At 45.0% G+C, this 12,994-nt stretch overlaps 1 protein-coding gene across 5 annotated transcripts in view; it reads left to right on the plus strand.

The window, feature by feature from the left end:
* The window catches only part of BACH2 (BTB domain and CNC homolog 2), a 192,508-nt gene that overhangs the window by 162,470 nt on the left and 17,044 nt on the right, over positions 1–12,994 (plus strand). For all 5 annotated transcript variants that reach the window (XM_065835248.2, XM_071806754.1, XM_071806753.1 and 2 more), the window contains one exon: positions 8,764–10,302. In XM_065835248.2, coding sequence (XP_065691320.1) covers positions 8,764–10,302 — 1,539 coding nt within the window. The remainder of the gene's footprint in view (positions 1–8,763; positions 10,303–12,994) is intronic.

Genomic DNA, 12,994 nt, shown 5'->3' on the forward strand with positions numbered 1-12,994 from the left:
ACATTTTCAAGGGTGGGAAGGATGCTGAAAATGCCCAGGGATACTGTCAGGATTTCCAAAAGTAAGTCCTTCTTTCTAATTTAAAACCAGTCTCACTTTCCTACGGTCAGAAGAATTTCAGTTAGACTCTGTGGTGAAATAAAAGTTGAAGTCATTGATTGAAATAAGCATTGCAGTTGGATCAGATATGACTTTATTTTTGCTTTTATTGCGCATTTTTTTTCTTTTAATTTCTTAGACATCTTCTGATTCTGTTCTCCCTTTTGATTCATCTGACATTATTGGTCCCATGCTTGGGGACCTTTTTTGAGATTTTTGAGAATGCTTTAAAGTTGGGGCCACTACTGCAGTGAATTTGATTCTGAAAAGCACCAAGTGTGTGGGCACCTTAACTGTTGCGCTTCGCCGTAAGTCACATGCGGTTGAACGCTGACATAACCAGTAACGTGGGCATCGATCCACTGGCTGTTTACGCCATCCTTGCGCTTGGCAGTCAATTCCGAGCCGCTTGCCCCGCGCCATCAGCGCTGACGCACTTCTCACGGGGCAACGGATGCGGTTTGCAATTATTCTTCCCAGTCCTCGAGGCGAGTCTGGCGTGAATGACCTCTCCTTCCTTGCCACCTCGTCTCCTGTGGTCACCCCTGCCACCCAGGAGCATCGCCATGCTCTGCGGGCACTGGGGGGGATCGGTCTCTCCCTCCCTTTCCAACAAGGAGGGATGAGGCCCTTTGAAGTGCTGCCCCTGGACATGTTCATTATACTGGAGAGAGGAAAATGAGAAGTCATCTGGTTTCCTCCTCCAATTTGTAAATACTCTCACATAGGCAATCAGGGATTCTAGTGTAAATTCATCATCTGTCTGGGGCTTCAAAGAGGAGAGCTTGAGGGGGGCACCTCTGTTTTTGTTCTGGTTTTTTTTTTTTTTAAAGCACAAAATTGGAACTTGAACAAGCACCTCAGATGTGGCATCTTTTGTCAAAGTGCCATTAAAGGGAGTTTTAAGCATCTCCTTGAAGCTCTCAGCCTGATGCCTCAAGAGGCTGTTTTGCAGGATGCACTGGAAAGATACCAGGATGCCCCTTAGCCCGGCCTCAGTGTGGCTTTGCAGGTGGCAGCTTTTTCAGTGGGACTTTTTGCTATAAAAATAAATGTAAAAAAATAAATCAGGTAAACCAGCCTCTCAAAGGAAAGACCTGTGTGTCTGGGTTCTCCCATCCCCTGGCATGCATTTGTGTCCCGGGGGTGTCTGTTGCAGTGGCGGTGTGGTGGCCTCCCACCCCTGCCATGATACAATGCAGGAGGTGCCTGACTGTCACTTGGACATTGGGTCACTCTCCTGCCCAAACCTGTATGTGCTACCTGAAGTGACAGAATGTGAAACTGAGGCCAGGAGGATATAATCTGCTTAATTCGATTTAGAGTGGAAACAAAGGCCACTCTTTGTCAGTCTCCTCCATCAGTGCTTTGTACATTCCTTTCTTGTTTAAAAGCCCAGATAATACAAATACCTGCATCTGTTGCTTCTCACCCAAGTTGAATTTTAAAGAGCGATTACTCATTTTAGGAGGTCTGCAGCTTTATGGGTAGATGGGGGAAATGCATCTGTAAGCTGCTGGTGAGAGGACATTTAAATATGGTTAAATTAAAGAGGAGAAAATTGCAGTAAAGTACTGCCATGGCCCTGGCTTATGAAAGTCCTCTGCTGTTTATCATCTATTCTTCTGACTTTTTCCTACCTCCTACATGTTCCCACCCTATGTAAAAGAATCACAGTTTCAAAACAATACCTACCTGTGTGCAGGCTTGCTTTGTGCGTTCAGAGAGAAACAGGGATGTCTAGCACCATTGATTTTGCACATGCGATTGACCTGTTTGAGCCTCATAATATATTTAGATCTTTCAGAGAGTTTTCCAAAACCAAATAAGCTCAAGCTAGTAAAAACATGATCTGCCAGGATCCACCATCCCAAATAAAAATAACTAATAAATAACTAGGAAGTCTCTTAACTCTTAATGGAATAACAGCTTTGGTGACTGATTTTGGTTATCAGATTACACTCTGAAAATAACTTCTGCGCTATACTTGCGGTTGACTATAAAAGAAAAAGAATACAGTATGCGCTAATTTTAGCAAATAAGATTAGAGTTAATATTTAATCCCAGAGACCTTCTTTAGGCTGTGGAGAAAAACAGCAGCAGTTAACTGTCACTAATCTTATCTCCTATTTCTAGCATGTGTTTGATTATATAAGCTATAGTGTTACGAACACACTGGCCGAGTGAGAAGTTAGTCGTTTGTTTGCTACAGCCTTGGGCTTATTAGACCAACTTCAGGACTGAGATGGATTTAAAAGATCTCCACACACACCTTTAGACCCCAATAGCAACACTGAAATGTTAACAAAACGGGTACCACAGCAGGCCTGCTATGAAAACAGTATGCAAATAACAATGATTTTGGGTTCTGCAAGAAACAGTCGCATTTCTTCTATGTATCCGTACAATTTTTTAAATTAATATTCAGCATTAGAGGTTTGATTCGATTTTCCTTTCTTCCTTCCCCACAAAGTGGCTTAATAATTAAATCGATGTTTGGAGATTAGAGATGCGGGGTTTGTAACTGTTTTTAGATGCCTGGTGATGAATTTATCCTCAAAATCAAAATACTAAAATTATAATCTATAATCCTACAAGCAGCTTGCATGCTTCACAGAAAACCCATCAGTACTATTGATTTCAACAAGACTATTCAAGTGCATAAATACAACAATCTGCGCCTGTGCTGCTCCATCAGGACTTTTATGTTCTCAGTGGGTCTGAAGGTCTGACTGATTTACCCCCAACTCGATGGGATTAAGCAACTAATGTTCTGCACCTCTCATTGCATCCCAGAAGGGGAGGAGGGGGCTCTGCCCTCCCATGCCACCACCAAAAAGCCTGTTCTTTGAAGGTGCCCCAGGTGTTCTTTATTTGAAAAGAAACAATTTCACATGCATTCACTGTTGAATTTCGGTGCTGTTTACTAGAAGACCATTGGCACTGTGCCCTCGTTAGCACAGAAATTACTGCTGGAAAAGCCTACCAAATTATCAAAGCACACCAAATTAGCAAAGCACACCTCACCAGAACAAGGTTATGCTTTGTTAGTTTTGCTTTGCAATACTCAGACATCAAGTATCCATCGTCTTCCCAGGAAAGCCTTCCAAGATGTCACTGAATTCGCTGTTAGGTTAAGAGTCAGGAAAAAGTCCCTGAGTTTTTCATTTCTTCAGTTTTTTCTCACTGCAATCAGTAATAGCACCCCATAACAAACTAGACAATCCTTCTCTGTTCTTGATGTGTTAGTATGCATCAGATTATTGTAAACATTCTCTTGCTCCATTTTAGATATTGCCTTGCCAAGTTTTACATTCCTACATGTTTACAGTGATCTTTTCTTGCCCGTAATCACTTTTCCCTTCTTTAAATTGAACTCAGATTTGCTGGCGTTTTGCAGGGGTTGGTTGACCTTTCCCGCTCCAGATGCAGCTTTTCATACAGATGCCATTCGGAGCAGGGTTACCAGACAGCCATGTTTCCTTTGGAAATAACCCTTTTTTTCCCCCCATAAGAAATACTGTCTGTGCAGAACTGGAGGATTTTGTCTATTTGTCTGGGATTTTGAGACATCTGGAAGTCTGGGCAGCCAGTTAATGATCATACACTGATGAACTCCACAGCGCACAGCAAGTCCAGCCCATCCACAGAAATGTCGGACCTCTGCATGTGCTCTGAGGCCATGTCCCGTGTGTTCAAAACAACGTGGAGGGCTCCACAGCGTGTGTGATCGGCCGTCATGGAGAAGGCCCGATCCAGTCGGGAGCCAAAGAGAGTTCAGCCGCAGTGCTGTGTCTCCCGCAGCGCCTGTGGGCGTGCATACAACTACGTTTAAAATAGAATTTCTGCCCTAGAAGTCCCTTACGATGTTCCAAATGTGGAAGTGAGCTAACCCTCTTCCTAATTTTAGAATAGTGCGTGCCCAGTACTAAAAAAATGCTGTACTAAAGAAGCTCTATATTGGCATCTCTAATGCTGCCTTTACTAGCATTTCCCATTGCTTACTTTCATCTCATCTCATCTTCTTATTCTCCCATCTGACAGTGATCAATATTGTTTTCCTTTAATTAGCCAGTTTTACATTAGTGATACAATATCAACCAAAGAAGAAGGGAAGGAAGGCAGAGAGCACAACAATGATACTACTTCTTCAGAAGGAAGAAGCGTTACCCAGAATGCATCGAGGAAATATAATGAGAGGTGATGGAGGAAAATAAGGGAAGGGAGATTTCCTCATGGGGAGGTTTTAAGTAGAGTCTGGCAATGATCTCCCAGAGGAAGTAGTGGAAGTCTGGTCACTTAAATCAATTAAAGCTAACCAGAGCATCGCACTCCACCGGACTCTATAAGGAGAAAAACATTGTCGAACTGAACTAAAATAGATTTCTCATGTTTATTTTCTGCAGGGCTGCTGTCTGTATTTTGCCAGTAAATTCAATATGGCTAATGCTGATTAACAGCTCTCTTGACGGTGATTGTATCATTGTACTATTTCCAGCCCGTTCCTCAGTATCATAAACTCACGAGAGCATAGACAGACAAAACACATCCCCTGGCTCAGCTAGCTCAATCTGAAAGACAAGTGACAGATAAAGGGCTGGAGAAGTTTCTTTCTTTCACCTTAGCAGTGGTCAGGCTTGTTACTGCCACTACGCTGAATTGACATAGACCTCCATAGCACACACTGAGCATGGGGTACCTGTGACAGCAAGGCAGAGGCAGGAGCTGTACCTGTACCCCCTTGTGCTTGATCTCTTGGATTGCTGTAGAGCAAGATGTCCCAGATGGCTTAGGTAGGGCTGCAGTACCCGTGTCCTCTGTGCACTAGGCGTGCAGAAGGTTTTTAATGCGTACAAAACCAGACACGGACAGGAGGAGGACAAAACAAAGTGATTCATCCTTAGACTTGGCAGTGTGTTTGGCATGTTTCAAGTACATGAGAGTGCTCTCCTGGCCTGCCTTGAAAGATAAGGGAAAGCAAGCCTCCAAGAAGCCGAAATCTTTGCTTTGCTCTTCTTGTCTGTGTGGGCATTGTTGATTTTATGTATGTTTTACCTTTTCTCTGCCTGGTTTTCTTGTAGCAAGTCAATTCCATTTAAACAATAGAAATGGGTAGAAATTGGAGTAAGGCAAATGATCAGAGGGTAGGGAAGCACTAACTTGGCATGTGAGCTTGGACAAGGTGTCCAGTGGAGGTTCCCACAACTTAACCTGCCTACTTAAACATTCACTTATATGGAAAATAAGGTCTAAAAGCAAACAAATCTTGGACATATGGCATCTTGTTTACAGTGGGGGAAAAAATAAACTGAGATTTTTGCTGGCATGTGTTTTACCCATCCAGGTCTCTCTCACGTGTAAATGGAGACTACTATATCAGATAAATGATCTGTTTCCTTCTGCAAACACAGATCAACTTGGTTTCACTAGCTATTTTTGCTGGGATGCATCGGTCAGGTCAAATCATTTCAAAAGACTGTTCTTACCTCTTCCTACAGAAATGCATGTGTGTGATGGTAATACACAGCAGCTTCAAAGCTTTTTCTTTCCCGGTGTGTGGTGCTCATAGCCATGCTCCAGTGCCTTGATTCCAGCCTTCCTGCCAGAATGCATCAGATGCTGGCGGTCCCAAAACTGGTGGGGCTGAGACAGGGGACCGGCCATGGCAGCCAAATCAATATTTAGACATCTTCAAGCAACAGAGTTTGTGCTGGCTTTCACACTTGGCAGCAAGCTTTGCATGCATTTGTTACCAAAGTTATTGTTTCTGCAGTTTCAAGCATTCACACTTGAGAGATTCCTCCCTGAGGGCAATGACAAGCTCCGCTTCGGGTGCTTGATAAGAAACTTTCCTCCTCTGGATCTGAAGATTGTGAGATTGTGGAAAATTGTGTCACTGAGTAAGATCTTGTAATGAAGTCAAGGCGCACGTTTGACCAGCGTTTTCATCACCCTTCCCTTGAGGCATCTACCGCGCATCATGGGGAGCCCATAACGCAGTCTCAGGCTCTGCTTCCGATGCATCCATCACAAAACAACTGCAACAGCTGTCTTGCTGCTGTCTGTTATCACAGTAGTTTATTGGGAGTGAAAACCTGAGTCATCGTAGGAGACAGCCTTGCTGTGGGCTGGTATGAGTCAGCCCCGGGCTCTGCAACATGTGGTGAGCAGGCAGGTGAAACCCTGGCCCGGCAGGGAAAATTATTTTAATTTGCTTTCCAGCCATTCCACCTAGTGGCCAAGTGACACAACTGCCAGGAAAGCTGGGTTTGTGCTCCGAAGTCCCTCCTCATCAAAAGGGACCCCAAAACCCCAGGTGGTATTTATGGTTTCTCCTACAGACCTATGCTGCTACAGAGCTGACAAGATGTGTAGGAATATGTAAGCCCCCACACTGAAGATCTTATCAAAGAGAAACATCAGCCTGCGAGTAGCTCATTAAGTTCCCGAGCAATTTTGTTAATCATGCTGCATAGATAAAATGCAGATAGGCCTTTAGTGAGCTGATAATCTAACAAATAGGCACAAAATGTAACACTGATAAAGCAGAGATCGGTTTAATAGCCAGCTGTAAATCTAGGCAATTCTGTACCAGAGACGCATTGTAAAACAGGAATGTGCAAGTATGTAAGTATGTGCATGAAAATGCACTGTTTCTTAAAATAGCAGATACAGCAGTAATATTATGTATGGAAAAGCTATTGAGAGCAATTTTGGAGGTGTTTTAAAATATTTTTCTCTCCATCAAAGTCTGCACGACTTGTGGTATCTCATAATCCAGCATTACAAGTGCAGATCTATGAATAACAAAAGCTTGTTTCTGGAAGTTGGGATTTTCTATAAAAATCTGTGAGCTCTAACACTGGTCCTGAGGCAGTATAGGGAATTTGTAGGCTTTTCATTGGGATGAACCAAATCATTCACTCAAGATTTATGCTAATCACGAACAAGACCCATCACAAATTCATGGCCTGATGTCTCACCAACCTCTTGAGCAACTTCTTGCTCAGTGGCATTAATTCAACTGGAAGGACAGGGAAAAGCAGCTCACCTCCAGGGTATCCCATACCCACTAGATAGCATATCCTTCTGAGGAGCTGGGAAGTGTGAGTCTGAACCCCCACAGCCTGGGAAAGGAACCTGGTTCCTACTTTCTAGGTCCCTCCTCTCATCTTTAGGTCATTTTATGAAAAGGGGACAGTAGTACCTCCTCTTCTTGTTGTTTTTTTTTAAAAGAAGAAACTGAGCTGGGAACATCTACCAGAGATATCTGCGGCCAAAAGCAGACTGCAGGCTCTGCACAGACATCTAGGTGTTCGGGTGCTCTGAATCCCATCTAGATGCCTTTCCTTGGTATGCAAAACATAGGGATTTGTGAATACCACTTGCAAGCAAGGCAAAAAGGTGCCTTGGTGAATCAAGACTCAGTGGACTTGCCGGGGTTGTGTAGAATGTGTTTGATGCAGCAGGAAATTGAGTTGTGGTCTCCTAGGTCTCAACTTAGTGGCCAAACCACTAAATCTCGTTCTTGTGGAGAAACCTTTGTCCTTGATAGTGACCCCTGGTTTTGAAGCAGGTTCTTGCTGCTTCATGAAGAATAGAGTTTTTCCAGTACATTTGTTTCACATACATTGCAGGGGAAAAAGTGCAACAGAAGTTAGTGCCAGTGCATTTTTGGTGATAAAATAGACAATATCTATAGTTTACTATGTGGCTTAGCAAGTTATTTGATAGCTATGTGTGAAGATGTCACTGTAAAATTCTGGGAAGAGGAAGTGTCTATTTTTCAGTGTATGACATGAGAATGTAAAATATTGCATAGATGGTATGAAAAGAAAAAAGGACAAGTAGTGGTGCATACATCAGACCTGGAGATCACTCTCCTGGAAAGTTGTTACTCTTTCTACAAAGAAAATGGTGGGAAATTATCAACTGAGACGGGACTCAGAGTGATTTATATCACTTGAACTATGAATATGGATTTCTTTCCTGTTAGCTGTACCTCAGACTCACGGAAATCAGGAATGGTATAAGGGGAATGATCTCCATGGGATGGAGAAAAGAGCTATGCAGTCATTACTTGCCCAATGTTTATTCAGCAATGACTTGCAAAAATCTAAGAAAAAGAGGAACCAGTTTGCCCTTGAAAGAGGCAGAAAGATATTTTCTGTGAATTCTTCTATAATATTAAATGTTTCCTTCCCGAGACACTTTTAGTATTTAAAGGGTTTCTTAAACTTGAAACCACTGTTCACCAGGGCTTCCACTGGGGCAGAAGAATTGAATTTTAATTGGTACTTATGGAGTGGTGGCCTGCATAACAGTTAAAGTAAGATCCATCCAAGAATTAGCAGCATCCAAAACAGCTTGTTTTTTTAGTCTTTTATTGCAGCAGCAGAGACTTAGTTCACAGGTCTTCAGGATATTTGGGAAAAATAATGCTGAGCTCAATCTATACAATGATGTACAGGAGGAACATAAAGGGTGCAGAGCTAGCTACTGGATGTACCATTGTTGCTGACCTGATAGACCAATAAATGGCACTGAGCAGGATTTATTTCTGGACACTAGATCTGTTAGGTTACCTAACTACACAATAAAGGACTTGGGATGACAGCAGGAGCTGATGGTAACACTGGCAATTTCTCTCTCTGTTTTTTGCAGGTCACTGTCAGGGGATTTGGTCCATTGCTACAGTTTGCCTACACTGCTAAGCTGTTACTCAGCAGAGAAAACATCCAGGAGGTCATCCACTGCGCCGAGTTCCTGCGCATGCACAACCTGGAGGACTCCTGCTTCAGCTTCCTTCAGACGCAGCTGCTGAACAACGAAGATGGCCTGTTCCTGTGCAAAAAAGATACCACCTGTCAGCGCATGCACGATGAGGAGAACTCGGATGGAGATGAAGAGGAGACAATGGAGACGTCAAAAATATCTTGCCCAAGAGAGAGGATGCACCAAGAGCCCTTCAATTTTGAAACCACTGTTGCTGGAGCAGACAAAGGCGAAGGAATGCTGCCTGACTCGGACATGCTGAGAGATAGCAAGGACAATTTGGACAAAGATGCAGTAACACGGTACCCTAGATACAAGAAATACCAGCTTGCTTGTACCAAGAATGTCTACAACACATCACACATCAGTACCTCAGGTTTTGCAAGCACATTCAGTGAAGAAAGCTCTGGAAATGGCCTCAAATCAGGACTGGCTATGGGGCAGATAAAAAGTGAGCCTCAGAATGAAGAGAACGATGAAGAAAGCATCACACTTTGCCTGTCTGGAGATGAACCTGACATCAGGGATAAAGAAGGGGATGTTGAAATGGACAGGAAGCAGCCAAGCCCCACTTGCGTCGACAGGCCAAAAAGTGGGTCCTCTCCTTCTTGCTTGCGGTCTTTCTTCAACAGAACAAAAAGCATAGATTTGGTTGGCTTCCCCAGCACTTCCCAACAGCACTTTGGCAGGAGTCCAGCATGCCCTTTTGAAAAAGGGACAACTCAGGGTGACCACAAAACTGATTACGTCCCTTTCACAGGGAACTATGGACAGTCCCATGCCATGCAGAAGGATGCTTCCAACTTCACAGTGGGATCACCACTCAGGGGGCCCGGCTTTGAAACTCTCTGTAAGCAAGAAGGGGAACTGGACAGGAGGAGTGTTATATTCTCTTCAAACGCTTGTGACCAAGTAAACACTTCGGTGCATTCATATTCCGGTGTGAGCAGCTTGGACAAAGACCTCACTGAGACTGTGCCAAAGGGTCTGTGGGCTGGCAGCAGCCAGTCTCTCCCCAGCTCCCAGACCTATTCGCACAGTGGACTGACAGCTGATCACTTGCCGGGAAGGATGCGGCCAAACACCAGCTGTCCGGTGCCAATTAAAGTTTGCCCTCGCTCTCCTCCTTTGGAAACCAGAACCAGGACCTCCAGCTCGTGCTCTTCCTACTCCTACGCAGAGGACGGCAGCGGCGGCTCTCCCTGCAGTCTGCGTCTTTGTGAGCTCTCCTCTTCCCCATGCTCCCAAGGCCCCCGATTCCTGGCACCCGAGCACCAGGAGCCTGGCGTGGTGGGGGATGGATTGTACAACCCGGTCCGAGCCCAGATTAAATGTGAGCCATCCTATGGAACAAACTCCAGCGATGAGTCTGGGTCATTCTCAGAAGCAGACAGTGAATCATGTCCTGTGCAAGACAGAGGGCATGAGGTAGGGATTTAAGATAAGTACATATATCGCAGTTGTTGTGACCCAATTAATTGCTCCTTGATTCTCTTGAATGACTTGGCATTTCCCCAACACTTTCTTTGTTTATAGGGGCAAAGAGTAACTTCTATTTATTCCCTCGTCAGCTGAGTGCGCATGGCTGACTTCATGTAAATGGGTCTGCTTGACCTCCGAGGTGTCTGGCACTTACCAGAACTTGGGTATGGGGCAGTAGTGAATTGCTGAATGGTGAAAGCGCATTCCTGTGCTTAGGAGTCTGCTAGCAGTGTCCTGCCCTCCTCCTTCCCTCACCCACGGCACAAAGCACCGTTCCTCATCCTTAGTTTGCTGAGGTGATTCCAGCAACCTCAGTCTTCGCTGTGACGGGGGATTGGGCAACCCACACCAAGAGTAACTGCTACCTACCACTAACAGCTCGAGTAGAGGAGGGAGACTGAGTGGGAAGAGAGAGGTGTGAAATGACTGCAACAGTTGCATAGCTGGCCACCCTTGGCTGCAGGAATGGTGTTCAAGTCGTCTTCCCTCCGTGTACATGTGTCTGTGTGTCTCTTGCACATGCAAGTAATGGGCTTTGCCTCCATTAAGTGACAACTGAGATGATGTTTCCTGCCTGTGACCCCACTTTGTTTGGTGGTGAGCTCTGTCAGCTGTTGCATAAGTGGTCTTGAAGAGGAGTTATCCTTTAATTTCCAGCACTCTTAGGAGAATGGCAGGGGGACGGTTGGGGACTGAATAGGAAGCTATGAGTTCTGTGCAGCTCTCCCACAAGAGGGAGGAGGAAGAGGCCCCTCTCTAAAACTAGAGATGGGCCAGCTGGAGATGCTGCAGTGATAACTGCTAAGTGTGATCACATAAGCCATCTGTGTGAAGTTACTAGTTTTAGGGAAGACTTACATTATGTAGAAGAGTTGTGGAGTCCAGAAACTGAAAAGAGACTCAATGTTTTATTGGAGTTTTATTAGGAAACTGCTTAACCTGGAGAGCATCTGGGTGCAACTGTGTATCTGGCTCCTCTAGTAATGCTGAAGTGCTCCACTGAGAGCTTGTGCTTTAGTGTGGGGGGCAGCAAGTGGAAATTTGGGGGGTTCAACATGCTGCGAGCACTCAGGACAGAACTAGTTGGGCTCAGCTGTGGGCTAGAGATGAAAAGAGTGAACTTGATTTTATCCCTCAATCCTTATATCAGCTACATCGCAGGCTCTGGAAGATACCTTTCAGAGAGATGTGGGTGGTTCCTTTGGTTGGTTACTTAGCTCTAAGGGAGGACTGAACAGCCTGGGGAGACTCTGGTGTCCTAAACTCGGTCATGCTGTACTGATGTTTGTGAAAGGATGGTTCTTGTTTGTCCTGATGTCCTGAGCTGGGGACTATGCAGGAGGGAGTTTCCTTGGATGGCTGATGGGGATACCATGTGTAGGACCTCATTTGGGAAGCTCTGCAGCAGAGCCACTCTGCTTGGCAATGCCAGGGTTACTCGGTGAAGCTCTGACTTTACAAGGGGTGGAAGGGAGGAGGGAATAGGACCAAGGCGAATGTTGGATCTCCACCCACATATGCTGCTTTCTCAGCAAAGGCTAATGCACAACGTGAGGCAGCAAAGAGGGTAGGAGGTTAGGCTTTTGGGGTTAGATGACTAATTAGCTGTCATAATTGGCTAATTGTGTGGAAGATGCTGGAGCAAAAATGAGCCCAGAAGAGTCAAATGAGAAGGATACAGGGGACTGTTGGTGGTTTCCTGAAAAAGTTTGTCTTATGTGCTCATGAGAGCATGGATGAGAGGAGGGACATTCACAAGAGGAACAGGTGGGTGGGCTACGGGAGACCATCTTGGTTTGCTACTGTCAGGCAGATGTGTCTGCCCCTGGGGCACAGCTGGGAAGGGTTTACTCCCCAGCTGGTTTTGCCACTGGCTTCCTCCTGGGAAGATTCTCTACACTGTGCTGAGCAAATTTTCTCCCTGAGACTGCTGATAAGGTGCTTTTTTTCAGTTTTAAATAATTTTATTTTATCTTTTTTTCCCCCAGGGCATTTTGATTAGGACTGCTAGGCATTAAAAATATGGTGAGGGAATTAATGCTCCATGATGTTGCTCTCCGTTATCCTGAGCAAGCAAAGGGTAGACAGATCACACCAGTACTTGGGTATGGATTTTGTCTGAAAAATTTTGTAAAAGTTGTCACCGATACAAAAAAGGACATTGCAGCCTCATTAGGCAGTGTTGTATTTATACAGCAACTTGGGGCATGTATCCTGCAATCCTGTGTGGAAACCTCAGTGCAGGATATGTTAAACCAGGCAGCAGAAAATACCTAATGGCAGCATGAAGTTCTTGTGTAAGTCTCTCTGCCCACTTTTTGCACTTTGACTGCCGTTGAAACGGCCGGAGAGACTCACAGCGGTGTGAAATGGACTGCTTTCTGTCCTTGGGATTCCTGCATGGAAATCTTTCTCCTTTCCTGGAACTGTCAGTTTGCCCTCACTATCCTAACAGCTTTCCAGGTGGATCCCTCACCCTCTGTTGTATTGGGTCACACAGTGTTTGCTGGGCTTCTCTTCCAAAAGCACCTGATAAGATAGCTGGGGGCGACACACAGGTGCTTGCTCCTCTGGAGACCGGCTGTGCAGGGTCTTCTGCTGTGGGTGGGCTTTTGTTGGGGTGGGACGGCCTGATGGG

The sequence above is a fragment of the Patagioenas fasciata genome, chromosome 3, assembly GCF_037038585.1.
Source record: "Patagioenas fasciata isolate bPatFas1 chromosome 3, bPatFas1.hap1, whole genome shotgun sequence".
NCBI lineage: Eukaryota > Metazoa > Chordata > Aves > Columbiformes > Columbidae > Patagioenas > Patagioenas fasciata.